The sequence below is a fragment of the Loxodonta africana genome, chromosome 24, assembly GCF_030014295.1.
Source record: "Loxodonta africana isolate mLoxAfr1 chromosome 24, mLoxAfr1.hap2, whole genome shotgun sequence".
NCBI lineage: Eukaryota > Metazoa > Chordata > Mammalia > Proboscidea > Elephantidae > Loxodonta > Loxodonta africana.
The window spans coordinates 33,024,951-33,040,520 of NC_087365.1; the positions used below are offsets into that span (position 1 = coordinate 33,024,951).

Below are 15,570 nucleotides of genomic sequence, written 5' to 3' on the forward strand. Positions count from 1 at the left end.
CCCTGTAATGGGCTCCTACCTGCTCTGTATCACCCCTGGCCAAAAAAAACAAACAAACTCATTGTCCTTCGGTCGATTCTAACGCATAGCGAGCCTATAGAGCAGAGTAGAACTGCCCCACAGGGTTTCCAAGGAGCAACTGGTGGATTTGAACTGCTGACCTTTTGGTTAGCAGCTGAACATTTAACCACTGTGACACCAGGGCTCCATTGCCCCTGGAGGTCACCATTATTTGACTCCTATCACCATACATTGGAGCCCTGGTGGCACAGGGGTTAAGAGCTTGGCTGCTAACCAAAAGGTTGGCAGTTCAAATCCACCAGCCGCTCCTTGGGAACCCCATGGGGCAGTTCCACGGTGTCCTATAGGGTCACTATGAGTCAAGATCGACTCGACAGCAACAGGTTTTGTTTTGGTTGATTTATCACCATAGATTAGTTTTGTTTGTTCTTGGGCTTTGTACAAATGGAATCACACAGGTTTTTGTGTCTGGTTTCTTTCACTCAGTATAATATTTGTGAGTTATCCAATTTTTTGCTTCTATTGATGGCTCATTCTTGTTTTTCTTTTTTACTGTGTGGTATTCTCTCACAAAGAAGCCCTGGTTGTGCAGCAGTTAAGTGCTCAGCTGGTAACTGAAAGGTTGGCAGTTCAAACACACCCAACAGCTTCATGGAAGAAAGACCTGGCTATCTGTTCCTCTAAAGATTATAGCCTAGAAAACCCTTTGGGGGTTCTACTCTGTCACATGGAGTTTTTGTGAGTCGAAAACGGATTCGATGGCTCCTAACAACAAATTTCTCACAGAGTTTTTTTATATATACACTTTATTTTTTAGAGTAGTTTTAGGTTTACAGAAAAATTGCCCAGAAAGTATAGAGTGATACCCACACTCCAGGGTGTATATAGTTTCTCTTATCATCAACATCTTGCATTAATTAAAAAAAAAACCAAACCCATTAATTAGTGTGGTACATTTGTTACAACTGATAGACCAAAATATCAGTATATTACTCTTAACTAAAGTCCATGGTTTAGTTAGAGTCTACTCTTTGTATTGTATAGTTCAATGGGTTTTGACAAATGCATAACTCTCACAGAGGTTTTAGTGAGCTACTACTAAAAAAAAAACTACTAGCTGGTCAAGATTTGAAAAGATGGTGCATCTGCCCAAGAAACTAGAAAAATGAAGGCCAGGGAAGTCCAGGTTTCTCCAATGTTGAGACAATCCACCCTGTGAATCTCTGCCAAGGCAATTGAGTCCTCAGCCAGCGTGCTAGCTACCTTGCCCATGTGTCACCATTCCCCATCCTAACCCTTGGCAGACATCACAAATTGAACTCAGCACTTTTTTTTTGCAAGGAGTGCTGATGTGGCCTCTGTATCCTAATCCTTCTCAGCCCAGCAGTTCAGATGGCCACCACCAATCACTTAGAGTTAGTATTTAAGACTAGATCTGATTTTTCTGCTATCATAGCCCCTAAATGTTTTCTAGGCTTCCAGAGTTATGACATGAAGAGCTCTGTTGTCATTCTTCGTTGGGCAGGTGGTGGTGAGGTCTACAGAGTCTGCCTTGATTGAAGCCTCCTTATTTTTTATTTCCATAAAGACATCACAGTGTTGGCCCAGTTACAGAAAAAACACACAACTGTGACTTATGTTTTACAATTCATGCTGCTGTGAATTCTTGACAGTTCTAGCATGTCTCTCACATTTGAAATTTTCTTCCAGTCTGGAAAGTTGGGTGAAATGAACTCTCTCCATCCTCTGGGCATGGCTACCTACCTGTATGTGTAGGCTGGGGTTGTGGCAGAATAAAAAGTGAACAACAGCACTGAAGACATGGTTTTTGTCCATGTGTAGATCACCCTTTCTCCACTTCTGGAGGAGGAGACAAGACTCCTCTTTGTGAAATAATAGAGAAAAAGTCCAGTTAGACATTCATTTATTTTAAACTATTCTCAAGCAACTTCATATATCTGAAAGGCCCAGGAAGGATGAAAAAGACCTTTGAGTATCCATGTTTTTCTTTGTTAAAGAGCACTTCAGGTCCTCACTCAGAGCTGGTTTACTCTGTTTTCTCACGAGGCTAACAAATGAGAAAGATTAGAAGCAGCAAATTAAAAGTATAGGCTACTCTAAGTAGCTTCACTGCTAATGGATAGAGGAGTCCTGAGAGCAAAGGACAAGGAAAAACAATGAAATGTGATCCTGCACCCAGCTGGGTCTGTTTTCTTTGGGAGCAAAGAATCCCCAACATTTCTGTTACTTTTGAAAGTTTTGGGTTTTACCCTGGTTTGATTATTATCGTGCATAATCACGGTCCAGAAGACCTAGGAACTAAATACACTTTTTTGAGCACCTACTATGTGCCAGGCATAGGTGGTTCAGTAGTAAAATTCTTGCCTCCCATGCTGGAGACCCAGGTTTGATCCCTGACCAGTGCACCTCATGTGCAGCCATTACTCATTCTCAGTGGTGGCTCACATATTGCTATGAGGCTGCTTGATGGCAGCTAACAACAATAACTGTGTACCAGGCCTATGTTGAGTAAGCACTTTATATTCAATATCTTGTTTAAGCTTTGAGGTGGTCCTATTATTATCACCACCCCCTTCCCCAGTTTACATTCCCATTTAAGGGAGGCACACAGAATAGGGGAAGTGACTTGCTCAAGTAAGTAGTCAAGGTAGATTTTGAACCTTTGATGTCTAACTCCAGAGCCCAGGCTCTTAGCCTTTACTAGGTTTCAAAGAACCTGTCAGATAAGTGAGGAGTACAACTACAACAAAAAGACAACCCAGTCCAAAAACAGGCAAAGGACCTGAACAGACATTTCACCAAGGAATATATTCAAGCACATGAAAGGGTGCTCAAAGTCTTTAGCAATTCCAAAACCTAACCCACTGCCATAGAGTCAATTCCAACTTATTGAGACTCATACGACAGACAGAATAGAAGTGCCCCATAGGGTTTCCAGGGCTGTAAATCTTTACGGAAGCAGACTGCCCCATCTTTCTCCCATGGAGTGGCTGGTGGGTTCGAACCACCAACCTTTTGTTTAGCAGCTGAGTACTTTAACCACTGTGCCACAGAGCTCCTCCTTTAGAATTAACAACCAAAACCAAACCTATTGCAGTTGAGTCAATTCCAACTCATAGTGACCCTACAGGACAGAGTAGAACTTCCTCATAGGGTTTCCAAGGAGTGCCTGGTAGATTCAAACTGCCGACCTTTTGATTAGCAGCCATCCCTCTTAACCACTACACCACACCACCAGGGTTTCCCCTTTAGAATTAGGAGATACAAATCAAAACCACAGTGATAGAATGGCAGTGATAGAAAACAAAAAAACTTGGAAAATACTAGGTGTTGGCGAGGTTGTGGAGAAACAGGAACCCTCATCCATTGCTGGGGGGATTGTAAACTGGTACAGCCACCGTGGAAAACAGTTTGGCAGTTCCTGAAAAAGCTGAACATAGAACTACCATGTTGTTGTTTTTAGGTGTTGTTGGGTCAGTATGCTGAGTGAAGTCAGTCAGACACAAAAGGGCTAATACTGTATGATATCACTTATATGAAATAAGCAATTATAAAGAAACCATAGTAATTAGCGTTACCAGGGGTGGGAGCGAGGAGAAAAATGGGTTTTTTTGCTTAGAATGTATAGAATTTACGTTAATACTAGTGGGGTATTCTGGAACAAGATAGCAAGAACGGTTGCACGGCTTGCAGAATGTAATCAATGTCACTGAAGTGTACATGTATAAGTTGACGAAATAGTTTTTGTTGTATGTATATTGCTGTATTAAAAAAAAAAGAGTACAAAGGCATTTTAAGTAGAGAGAACAGCTTATGCAAAAGTGGGGCTAGACTTTGAATTAGCCTAGCCAGTCACTGAATTTCTCTTGAGCCTTGATTTCCTCATCTATAAGGTAGGAACGGTATTATCTGCCATAGGTGTGTTGTGAGAATTAAATGTGATAATGCTTTGCACAATCCTTGGACCGTAGAATGTGCACAATGTTAATTACTGTTATTATTATTTTTTCATTGCTCTTATTTTTTTTTCTTATTTTTAATACTGCTTTTTCTCTTCCTCCTACCCCTACAGAGCGTATCCCAAGGAGACTACATTTCCCAGCACGCCACCTCGCCCTTTGACCCTAGTTAGACCAGAAAGGCGCGCCGCCGAGCGCCTCAAGCCGGAAGACTATAGTCTCCCGGCATGCAGCTCGCCTCCTTCCATTAGATTTGAGGCGCAGTCGGCGCGTTGCCCGCCGGAAGTTGTAGTCAGCGGCGCGTTGTCCTGACGCCAGACGGGCCGGGCTTGGGGGCCTGTAGGAGGTGGCGCGGCCGGGCCCAGCTGCGGGGCGGAGGCGGCGGAGAGGCCTGCGCAAGCAGGGAGCGGCGGGGCTGGAAGCGGGCGCCGGAGCCGAGCCGAGCCGAGCCGGAGCGGGCGGCGCAGGCCGGCGCGGCGAGTAGCAACCATGTCGGTGTTCGGGAAGCTGTTCGGGACCGGAGGGGGTAAGGCCGGCAAGGGCGGCCCGACCCCCCAAGAGGCCATCCAGCGGCTGCGGGACACGGAGGAGATGCTCAGCAAGAAGCAGGAGTTCCTGGAGAAGAAGATCGAGCAGGAGCTGACCGCAGCCAAGAAGCACGGCACCAAAAACAAGCGCGGTGAGGCGGCCCATCCCTCTCAGGCTCCCTGGGCCCCGACTCCACCCTCGAAGGACTCGCGTCTGGGTCCGCCAGGCCCTGGAACTCTCCCTTGTCAGACTCCGCTTGTTCCTTTCTGGGTCCGAGGCAGCTCACTGTCAGTGTCTCCTCGAGCCCCGGGCTCCCTCCACCATCAGGCTTTCTCATTCCAATCCTCTGTCTTCGCTCTCTCCTCACCCCGCCAGGCCCCCTCAGACCCTGTTTTCGCAATACTTTCTTCCGCCCTCGCTCTGTTACTGCTTTCTCTTACGCCTTTTCCTCCTCCCTCTGGTCTGCCCTCCTCTTGCCAGTTTCTGCCTCCGCCTCTTCCCCGGTTCATCTGTGTCCCCGATTCTGATACTTGTGTCTTTCCTAGTTTCATCCCCCCTCCACCCCCGCGCCTCCATGGGGCGCATGAGCTTCCCTTGGCCTCTCCTTATTCCCCTGCCTCAGAATTCTCCGTGAAAGCCTCCTTGATGGAGAGAAGCCTCCAGGGGAGATAAGACCCCCCCTGGTTCTCGCTCTGCCACCGACTTGTTGAGTGAACTTCAACAAGTTGCTCTTCCTCTTGGGGCCTCAGTTTCCCCATCCCTCAGCCTGGGTTTGGCCTCCATGAGGCGTAGGGTGTCTTCCAGCTCTGTGATTCACTTCTTTTTGCATAATAACCTGGCCTTATCAGAGTTTCCCTGAGCGCAAACCTTCACCTGGTGACTCACTGTCATCCCTCCCAGCCAGAAATAAGGACTTCATCCTCCATTCGTCCCCGCCCCCTCCCAGGTCCCCACTACTGGGACTTCGACGCATGATCATGTTACTTCCTGTTGTTTTATGACTTTCTGGACAGGTGCTTTGTGTTTTTCTTAAGTGAAGTGAATGTGAAAATGCTTTACTAACTGTAAAGCAAACCAATCGTGCTGTGCCCTGAGAGGGACAGTGGTGAGAGGGATTTAGAAGCCTTTGAAACAAGAATTTAGCTCAAAAGTCTGCTAGTCACTAGCTGTGTTTCCTTGAAAAGTTAATTTGCCTCTCTATACAGAAGATCATGGATTGACAGTGCCCAGCACATTGTCGTTGGTGCACATAGTAGGGGCTAAGTAGACGTTTCCTTCCTTCTAACAGAATACATTCTGAGGATGCTGCACTGCTCATAAAAACAAAACAAAACAAAACCCAGTGTCCTCGAGTCGATTACAACTTATAGCGACCAAAAAAAAAAAAAAAAATGTCTTTTTTTTTTTTTATAGGACAGGGTACAACTGCCCCATAGAGTTTCCAAGGAGCGCCTGGCGGATTCGTACTGCTGACCCTTTGGTTAGCAGCCATAGCACTTAACCACTATGCCACCAGGGTTTCCATCACATACTGCTGATAGTCAGCAAATATTCTGGAAATTCTTTTTGAGTGCCTACTGTGCGCATTGTATTCCCAGGGGTGAACAAAACATAGCCACCACCCTGATGGGGGAGAAGACAACAGACAGGAAAATAAACAAATGAAGAAAATATTGTCTGGTGATGATGAGTGCTTAAAAAAAAAAAAAAAAGATCTGTTGGGGAGTGATGGGAAGGGCAGGGGTGCTACTTTAGTGTTCAGGAAGGCCTCTTTGAAAAGGTAAAGTTTGAGCTGAGCCTTGAGAAGGAACCAGCTCTGCAAAAATCTGCAGGAGCAGCCTTCCTGGCGGGGCTAACAGCGTATGAAAAGGCCCAGAGGTTGGCTTTTTTTTAAGAAGCGGAAAGATTATCCCTGTGCTGGAATGTAGTAATTGAAAGGGAATGTGATATAAAATAAGGGAGGGGGATAGGCCTTGACATTCCTAATAAAGAATTTGGAATTTATTCCGAGTGGATAGAAAGCTGTTAGAGGGTGTTACACTAGAGTGTGTCTTAATCACTGGTAGTTTTAAAAACATCATCTGACTGCTCTGTGGAGAGCGGGCATCAGGTTTTGGTGAGAGGGAGCGGGGAGACCGGTGAGGAGCCAGTTGCAGTCATCTCTTTGCGGCCTGGGCTCTGGTCTTGGTCCTGGAAACTGAAAGCGGGATTGTATTTTGCTGTCTCTATCTTTTTTTTCTGATGACTGTCCCTCAGTTAGGATCCTCTATTGTTGATGGTAACTAGAGTCATATTGTTTTTTATCAGTCTGCATTTTGGAAGGCTTTGCCCATTGCAGGGTGGTGGAGGTGGGTGTCAGTTTACCCATATTCTACCTGAGAGGGCAGTTCTCCTGTGATCTTTGGGTCAGAGCTAGTGTAGTTTCTTCCGTTTTAGAGGTGATTGAATTGACTTTCAAGAGGCTTGGAGAGAGGCTGCCAGCAGACTGGAGGGCCAAGACACTCAATTTTAATAGACTTTGCTGAAAGCAGTCTATTGTCTTGAGTTTGCCTTCGAGAACAGGAGCTACTATAACCTGCCCTTCTTTTTACAGTCCTCTGGGAAATGTCTTATCTGCTTATTGGTATAGTGTTATGCGGTGTTAACACCACCACATACCATTCATTTAGTCACTTACTGACTCACCACCGTGCTGGGACCTTGGGAGTCAGAGATGAAAATACACTGTGTTTGCCCTCCAGGAACTCAAGACTGGAAGTGTGTGGGTGTGTATGTGGGAGAGAGAAATAATAACAGTAGTCAGTGCTGAAGTATGAGTGTGTACATGGAGCTGTAAAAGACCTCTTTAAAGTGTTAAAAAGCAAAGATGTCACTTTGAGGACTAAGGCGTGCCTGACCCAAGCCATAGTATTTTCAATTGCCTCATGTGCATGGGAAAGCTGGGCAATGAATAAGGAAGACTGAAGAAGAATTGATGCCTTTGAATTATGGTCTTGATGAGGAATATTGAATTTACCATGGGCTGCCAGAAGAACAAACAAATCTGTCTTGGAAGAAGTACAGCCAGAATGCTCCTTAGAAGTGAGGATGGTGAGACTTTGTCTCACGTACTTTGGAGATATTTTCAGGAGGGACCAGTCCCTGGAGAACGGACTAGAGAGTCAGAGAAAAAGTGGAAGACCTTCAATGAGATGGATTGACACAGTAGCCGTAACAGTGTGCTCAAACATGACAATGATTGTGAGGATGGCACAGGACTGGGCAGCGTTTCATCCTGTTGTGCATAGGGTCGCTATGAGTCGGAACCGACTTGACAGCACCCACCTAACAGCAGCAAACCAACACATGGGGCTGAGGCTGCGGAGGAGGAGGTTCCTGTTTGGAGAGGGAAAGCAAGGATGTGAGGTAGGTCAGCAAGGAGTTTGGTGGTTGGGAAGCAGCAAGAGTGTCTTGGGGCTGGAGCCTGTGGGGTGGGGCAGGAGAGAGAGAAACTGGGAGGTGGCCTGTAGCCTTGATGTGGAGATAGCAAGGAGCCATTGGCAGTCTTTAAAGCAGAAAAGGCATAAATATCCACTTGAATTTTCAAAAAAGCACTCCAGCAGCAGCATAAAGGAAGTAGTGTAGACCAACCAGAAGGGACTGGAGGCAGGAATCCAGTAAGGGACAAGGATAGAATCTCACAGACCTGAATTTGAGCTGTAGCTCTATTACTAGCTATGTGCCTTGGGCAGGTGACTTGGTGCTTCTGATTCCTTCTCTACCAGTTGGGGTACTCGTATCTTTCTTAGAGGATTAAAATATGTTACACATGCAGAGCTCTTAGCGCAGTGCCTGCTGTATGGTATGTGATTGATAAATGCTTGCCATTATCATTAGTAAAAGGAGACTTGGAATTACTAGGAGACTTGCAGTTATTAAGATGGAAACCAAGGGCCTAGAATAGACACACTGAAAATTAGAAGAGAGGTAATACACATCAGAGACTTTTCTGAAGAAGAGTCCAAGAGACTTGGTGATTTATTGGATTTGTGGGAGTTGGCAGGATGAAGGAGAGGGAGGAGTTGCAGATGACTCCCAGGTTTACAGCTGGGTGGATGGTGATGCCATTAACCAAGTTGAGAAACTCAGGAGGAGGAGCAATACTTCATAATTGTATAGTCATTTGAAGTTGGTAAAGCTCTTTTTGTGTGTGTGAGCCTCATGCAGATACTAAGACCGGATGTGACAGTCATGTTCATTGCTGTTGCCCCAGCACTTAGCCCAGGGCCTGGCACATAGTTAGTAGTCCATAATATTTATTAAATGAATGAAAACAATCTTGCACGTTCTGTTATTCCCACTGTACAGAGAAGAGAATGAGGCTCCAGGGGCTTGGTTCACAGACCAGTTCTCCTGGTGAAGGCATCATGGCCTTCATCATCACTTGACTCATTAAATGCCCACTTGTGTAAGGTGTGGTGCTGTGTGTGGGAAAAGGAAGTGAGATAGCCCTGCCCCATGGAGAGTGTAGCGAAATGTGGATGCTTTCTTTGTGGAAAGATCATGAGTTGTGCTTTGAAACAAACCTTTGAGGTTGGAGAAAATTATTTGCGGTGCACAGATGTGTCCTAGGCAGTGAATTTGGTTAGAGGCCTAGAGCGGAACTTAGATTGCAAGCCTTTTCCTGGTTTCTTTTTCTTTAGACGTGTGTTCACTCTCAAGCGTGTGGCAGGCACTTACCGTGTCCTAGGTCCTGTGCCAGGAGCTGTGTGTACAAAGATGACCCAGACATGGTCCCTGCCCTCTGAGAGACCTAAATGCTGCCACAATTCTTGTCTATAAAGTAGAAATAACCCACATTTCACATGGCTGTGGTGAGGATTAAGGAGCCCTGGTGGCACAGTGGCTAAACACTCTGCTGCTAACTGAAGGGCTGACCAATTTGAAGCCACCAGCCACTCAGAGGGAAGATGTGGCAATCTGCTTCCGTAAAGATTGCAGCCTTGGAAACCCTATGGGGCAATTCTCCCCTGTCCTATAGGGTCACTATGAGTCAGAGTCGACTCGACGGCACAAAACAATAAGAATGTGGTGAGGATTATCTAGATAATATATGAAAGAATGTGGCACATTGTGGATATTGAGTAATATAGAAGTAATCCACATTTCTTTTCTGATAAAGTCATTGTTCATCAGACTTCTTTGGTTCATCAGAATGAAGACGTTCTCTAGGTGGAAACTAGGATTGTGTCTGAGTGAACTGATTTAGATCTCTTTGGCACCTTTCTAAACTGTGGTACCCTGTTGGTTTTCTTCTTAAGATGATCAAGTATCAGTGGTTCTTTTCTTTTTAAGGCATCGTATCTACCCTAGGTGGTTCAGCATTCCCTTTCTTCCTGTTTTAATAGGGATGAAAACAATTTGTAGAAAGGATCATATTTTAGTTTAACAAGAGAATTGTATCACTTATTTTGAATGAGATTGGAAAATGGAGACTGGGAATCTCAGATCCTCTCTACTGGTACATTTATGTTAGATTTATGGATGCCCATCAGTTCATTTACGGGTTAATTTAGGTTCAGCTGAAAATGTCTGATGGATGCAGAGAGGCCAGGTGCTCACGGGAAATATATCTTCATTAAGTTCTGCTCATTGCTGGAGCCAGGGTGGCTCTCTTATGTTTAATAAAGTTGCTCTAAAATGTTAGCATGTGGGAAGACATCTTAATGAGTTAAATTTATAGTTAACGTGGCCTTTCAGTTCTCTGGAACCAAGGTGTCAGGTTGAAAAGCATAGCGTTTTAATGGTGCATATGCCAGCTGAATCTCCTGTCCCAGAGGCCCAGGGATGGAAGAAAATCGGAAACCTACCCAGGGAACTGAGCAGTGGGAATTTCCCTTGGTGATGCTTAAGTTTCTTATTTGAAGAAATGGTTGGCCAGACTGGGTTTGGTTTACTTCTTAAGACAGATGGAGTATCAGAGTGGCCCTGTCCAAACATGCTGGTGCCTTGGATTCAAATGACAAAATCCTTTTTTTGCCCCATTTGGCAGGGAGATTAAATATTTTCAGGTGCCTGCCAGAGTAGGTTTATAATGTGATTTGAAATTCAAGACAGGTTATGTTTGGAAGTTTAAATGTGAGAACCTTTGAACTGGACTGTTCTGCTGGAGGAAAATTTTAGTTGTTCAGAGTTGGGTTTGAGTGTGGAGTGCAGGGTCCTGGAGGACAGCCTGGGAAGATGTGTACAAGCCATATCTCTGCTGCGGCAGAAAGCCAGGACCCAATTTGCTCACAGCGGTCCAGAGCCCTGAGTAGAGCCAGGGCTGCCTGGGAGGAGAGGCAGAGGTTTTGGGGACTTGAGGGAATTCCTTTGGGTTCTCTTGCCCAGAATTGTTTTCGCACCATGCCGCTCTCTTTAAAAGGGTGTGAGAGAGGATATTTAAAAACAACAGCAACAATTTTAGATTGGTCATTTTGAGGAAATTTGAGCATTACAACAGGAATAAATAACTAAACCCAGCTGGATATAGTACTGGCCTATTTTTTAAGGTGTTCGAGTCAAATCAGCAGACCTTTACTGTGTTCTTCCTACGAGGAAGGCAGCCTGATGGTGTAGACAAAGAATTTCAAGTTTGAATGCCAGCTCCACCACTCACCGATAGAATATTGGCAGTTATTCATTCTCCCTGAGTCTCAATCTCCCCAGCTGTAAAAGGGGAATAATAATACTTACTTCATAGGGTTGTTGGAAGGTTAGGGAGTAAGTCGATGTATTTAAAGTACCTAGCAGAAAACCCAGCACATAAAAAAAAAAAAAAAAAAAAGCACATAGGAAGGACGTAAATGTTTCCTTGGTTTCCCAAGTGTAGTCTTAGGCACAGTAAGGGGTATAAAGATGATTAGGACACTCGCTGCCTTTGCCCTGCAAGGGCTCACAGTTCAGTGAGGAAGACACACTCGTACAAGTAGCTATGATAAAAGGCAAGCCGTTTTAAGTGTACAAATGAAGTGTTCGAGCAGAATACAGCAAGAAGAGATGAATTCATCTCTGAAGGTTGGCAAGCGCATCTCACCCAGCTACTTACCCAGCGCCCAAGCTCCCTCTGCGGTATTCCTGCCGAGCGATTAACGTCTGCTTGAACCCCTCTGCGGACAGGATTTGTATTAGGTGCTCTGTCCTCCGCTCTACGTCTTAGTCTGTCTTTGGACCGCTCCAGTGTAAAACGACCTTTCTTATTTGGAATTGAGATTTGTCTCCTGTAGTGCTTACCTCTGCTGCAGGTCTATGCGGTAGCTTCTTTGAGAAGCAGCTTGGGCTTGGGGAAAGAATGTGGAATTTGGAGCCGAGTGGCCTGGGGCAAATCCCAGCCCTGATTTTAGACAATTGTGAATTGTGTTTCTTCTTTTGGGAAAACAGGTTGCTAATTCTGCCTCTTGACGCCACAGAGAACAGGTCTAATACCCCTTTGACGTGACAGACCAGAGACTATAGTACTTATGTCTCGAATCTGTACCTCTCTAGGACAGAGATTCTCTGTTATTGCCTGGTATTTCTGTTCCTTCCTTGTTAATCTCCTCTGTTACGTACTTCTGTTCATCAGTGTTGCTCTTAAGGTGTGGAGTGGACAGAGCGGAAAATTCCAGCCAAGGTCTGGGCCAACCCCTTTGCTTAGGAATTAACTTAATTCTTTGTGTTCTCTGGCCCTGACAACCCCATATCATTGAAACGGATTCTTTTTGAGAATTACACTTCACTTTTTCCTTTTATTAGTAAAGGAACGAGCATCTAGGAACCCCTAAAGTTTGTTTGGCCCTTCTTACGGAGTCTTAGCTGAAGGATTGAATGGCTTAAGTTCTTAACAAGAGCACCTGGCTAGCTTGATTCTCCCATAGCTAATATTTCTAGTGTTACCTCTTCCCTCTTCCTTATATGGCAAAGCTAGCTAAAGGGCTTATGTGAGGGATGCAGGAAAGCTGTACATCTGTTTGGTTGTGGCTGTTTAGCTCAAGAGGCTAGTGGTATGGTATAGTGGAAAAGGCACTGGATTTGGAGTCAGAAGAAGACCTGAGTTCCTGACCCACCTCTGCCACTTGCCAGTTTTGTGATCATGGGCAAGTCTTTTCATGCCTCTGATCATTATCTTCTTCAGCTACAAAATCAGGAAACAGTTTTTAATGTTCAACCTTGTATATGCGTACAAAGTGGATGGAGTCTGTGGCATTATCTGGGAAGTTGTTAGAAATGCAGATTCTCAGGCCCCATCCAGACTTCCTGAATCAGATCCTGCACTTTTATAAGATCCCCAGGTGGCTTGTATGCACATTAAGGTTTGAGAGACACTTCTCTATCTGTGTTGTAAGGATTAAATGAGAATATTGAGTGTTTTTCATATGTCCACACAAGTATTTATCCCTGGACACTCAAGGTTGCTGTCTCCTTGGTCAGTTGGCTCTTTTTCTGCTCAAAGATTGAATGCTTCACTCAACTCAACTTATTCCCAAATCCCGTTGCTTACCTCCAAGTCTGATGGGCCCACAGAATGAGGATGGTTCAGTAGAAATCTGTCTTCACCCCTTGAAAAAGAACTCGAAGCACATGTTCTGTTGATGGGGTAGCAGTCCTCTTCATTAGAGAGGCATATCATCTGGATAACTGATGATCATTCAGTCGTCGTTGATGAGGTTGTCAGGCATCAGCAATGCCACGATAAGTTAGGCATGATTCTGACCCCGAGAGAGCACCACTGCCTGGTGAGAGGGCCAGTCGGTAAAGAAAGAATTTCCACCCAGTAAGACTTTAGTATAGAGTGTTATAAGAACACTAGGAATTAACTGCCACTGGGAATGGAATTAGTAAATGATTAAAAAAAAAAAAAAAAACTTTTACCACCAGAAGTTATTTTTCCAGTGATTTTGTTTGTTTGTTTGTTTAATTTCTTTGTGTCTGTTTCCTATTTAATTTCTGTGGCATTCATACTGTCCTGTCCCGCCACTTTCCTGTATCAGGAAGAACAGTTGTTGGCTGAGCCATCTGAAATACTATGTAGATTTCCAGGCAGTGAAAGAGACACAGCCTGGCCCAATGGATCCTGCAGTTGAACCAGATCCTTGGCTTTCATAGAGCGGGAAAAAAAAGAAGAAAAAATTCACAATTAAATAGCACATATATTTTCTCACTTGAGTCTTACAACTATCCTACGTATTCCTTTCAGGAGCTATGGATAGACAAACTAGAAAATGCAAGGAGCTTCTTAGCTGAGGGAGACAGGATTTTACGGGATGATGAAGCGAGACAGACAACTTGATTTCGCCTTTGTCTTTGGTTCCTGAGTGATAACCCTTGGAATATCCCTAGTATTCAAAGTATCTGTCTTCTAAAACAGCCAGGCAACACTTGAAAATGTGTGCAAGTGAGTGGGGGCCAAATTAGCTGCCTTCAGGAAGGGAGGGGACATGATTTAATCAGTCTTGCGTATTTAATGATTTGATCACTCATGACTATGCACTGAGACCCCAATCACGATTATGCAATGGTGTCAGTAAAAGGTCCTGAACATGAAATTAGTTGGGGCTTCCTGGTTGATGAAAGACCTTGATGTAGTGGGAGGGTGGTGATGCGTCAGGATGTGGAGGCCCTGCGCCAAGAATGCTCCCAGATCTCACCTATGGGTCTCTTTGTTTATATCATTTTTTGGTTGTAATAAATGGGTAACTATAAGTATAGATACTGTCTGTATTCTGTGAGCTGTGAGGAATTAACAAACTCACTGGGAGGCAATAAGAGCCAGCAGGGACTGGTGTCTGTCTATTTGGCAGTCAGAAGGACTGAGTCTTTCTAACTTGTGAACTCTGAACCAGCTCTGGGTGGCTGCTGAAGGTCAGAAAAAGACTGCCCAGCAGTCAACCTGAAGGACGGTCTTCCTAACTTGTGCGTTCTGACCTGACTTGGGGTGGCCAGGATCAGAGAAGGGCTGCATGGGCAGCCAATCTGAAGGACAGAGTGCTTCTAACTTATAAACTCCAGCCCAGCTCTGGGTAGCTAGAGGTTGGAGAGAGTGTGCCACTTGGGCAGCTGGCGAGGAGGGTGGAGATGTGAGACGGTAAGGCTACATCCATTTCCAGGTGGGATCTGAATTTATGGTGATTCTTACCATACAGGTAGCATTAAAGGTGGAATTTGTCCACTGTGCCCCTTGCTTAGTAGAGAATCAGCACAGAAAATTCTATCAAACCTGCCCTATTTGATTCTGTAAAATGATGTTTTCCTGGATCTTGGCGTGATGGTGAATTTTTGAGCAGGGATTCCTAATCAGGTTAAAATTTACCAAAGAGCATTTTCTTCTTTTTTTTACCCTCAAAAGAAGTGGGCATCAGGCACCAGGATGCTCAAGGCACTAGGCCTGGTGCTTGCTACAACCTGCCGAGGAAAGGTTCCTCCCATTAAGCAGCCAGAGCAGTTGACTTTGCTTAGGGACAGGAGGCCCTGTGAATCCTGAAGCATGAGTTCAGTCATTCACCTCATCAGTGTTTTCTGCCTGATGATCCTCCTCTCAGGAGCCTGTATTCCTGGTAGGAGGATGAATCTAGGACAGGAGTAACTAAAGCCCAAAATTGGTTGTATGTGCCACTAAATGGAGCTCGATGGAGCACAAAGATGGGAGCAGTCACCTCAGTTTAGGGTTTGGGGTGACAGTGAGAACTCCTGAGTTATGCCTTGAATAAGGGGTAGGCAGCTCTGGGGTGAGGTGGGAATTGGCTGTAAACACACGTTTTGTCTATGACGTCACCTCAGATCTGTAGTTACAACTAGAAGTTGCAAAAGAACCTTTGCTTTCACCCGGCTGTGTTGAATACAAAGAAATGTATTTGAGAAAACGAAACTAGGGATTTTGAAACAGATGAGGATATTGTGGACTATTTGAGGACTCTGTTGTTGCAATCCCAAGTTTTTTTTTTTTTTTTTTTGTCTTAGTGGTACACAGACAAAGCAAAAAACCAAACCTATTGCTGTTGAGTTAATTCTGACTCATAGGGACCCAATAGGACAGAGTAGGACTGCT

General features: G+C 44.8%; 1 protein-coding gene across 1 annotated transcript in view; it reads left to right on the plus strand.

Moving 5' to 3' along the window:
* Nucleotides 1–4,422: 4,422 nt before the first annotated feature.
* The window catches only part of CHMP4B (charged multivesicular body protein 4B), a 47,058-nt gene continuing 35,910 nt past the window's right edge, over nt 4,423–15,570 (plus strand). Inside the window, exon 1 of the mRNA XM_003411661.4 lies at nt 4,423–4,680. Coding sequence (XP_003411709.1) covers nt 4,491–4,680 — 190 coding nt within the window. The 5' untranslated portion in view covers nt 4,423–4,490. The remainder of the gene's footprint in view (nt 4,681–15,570) is intronic.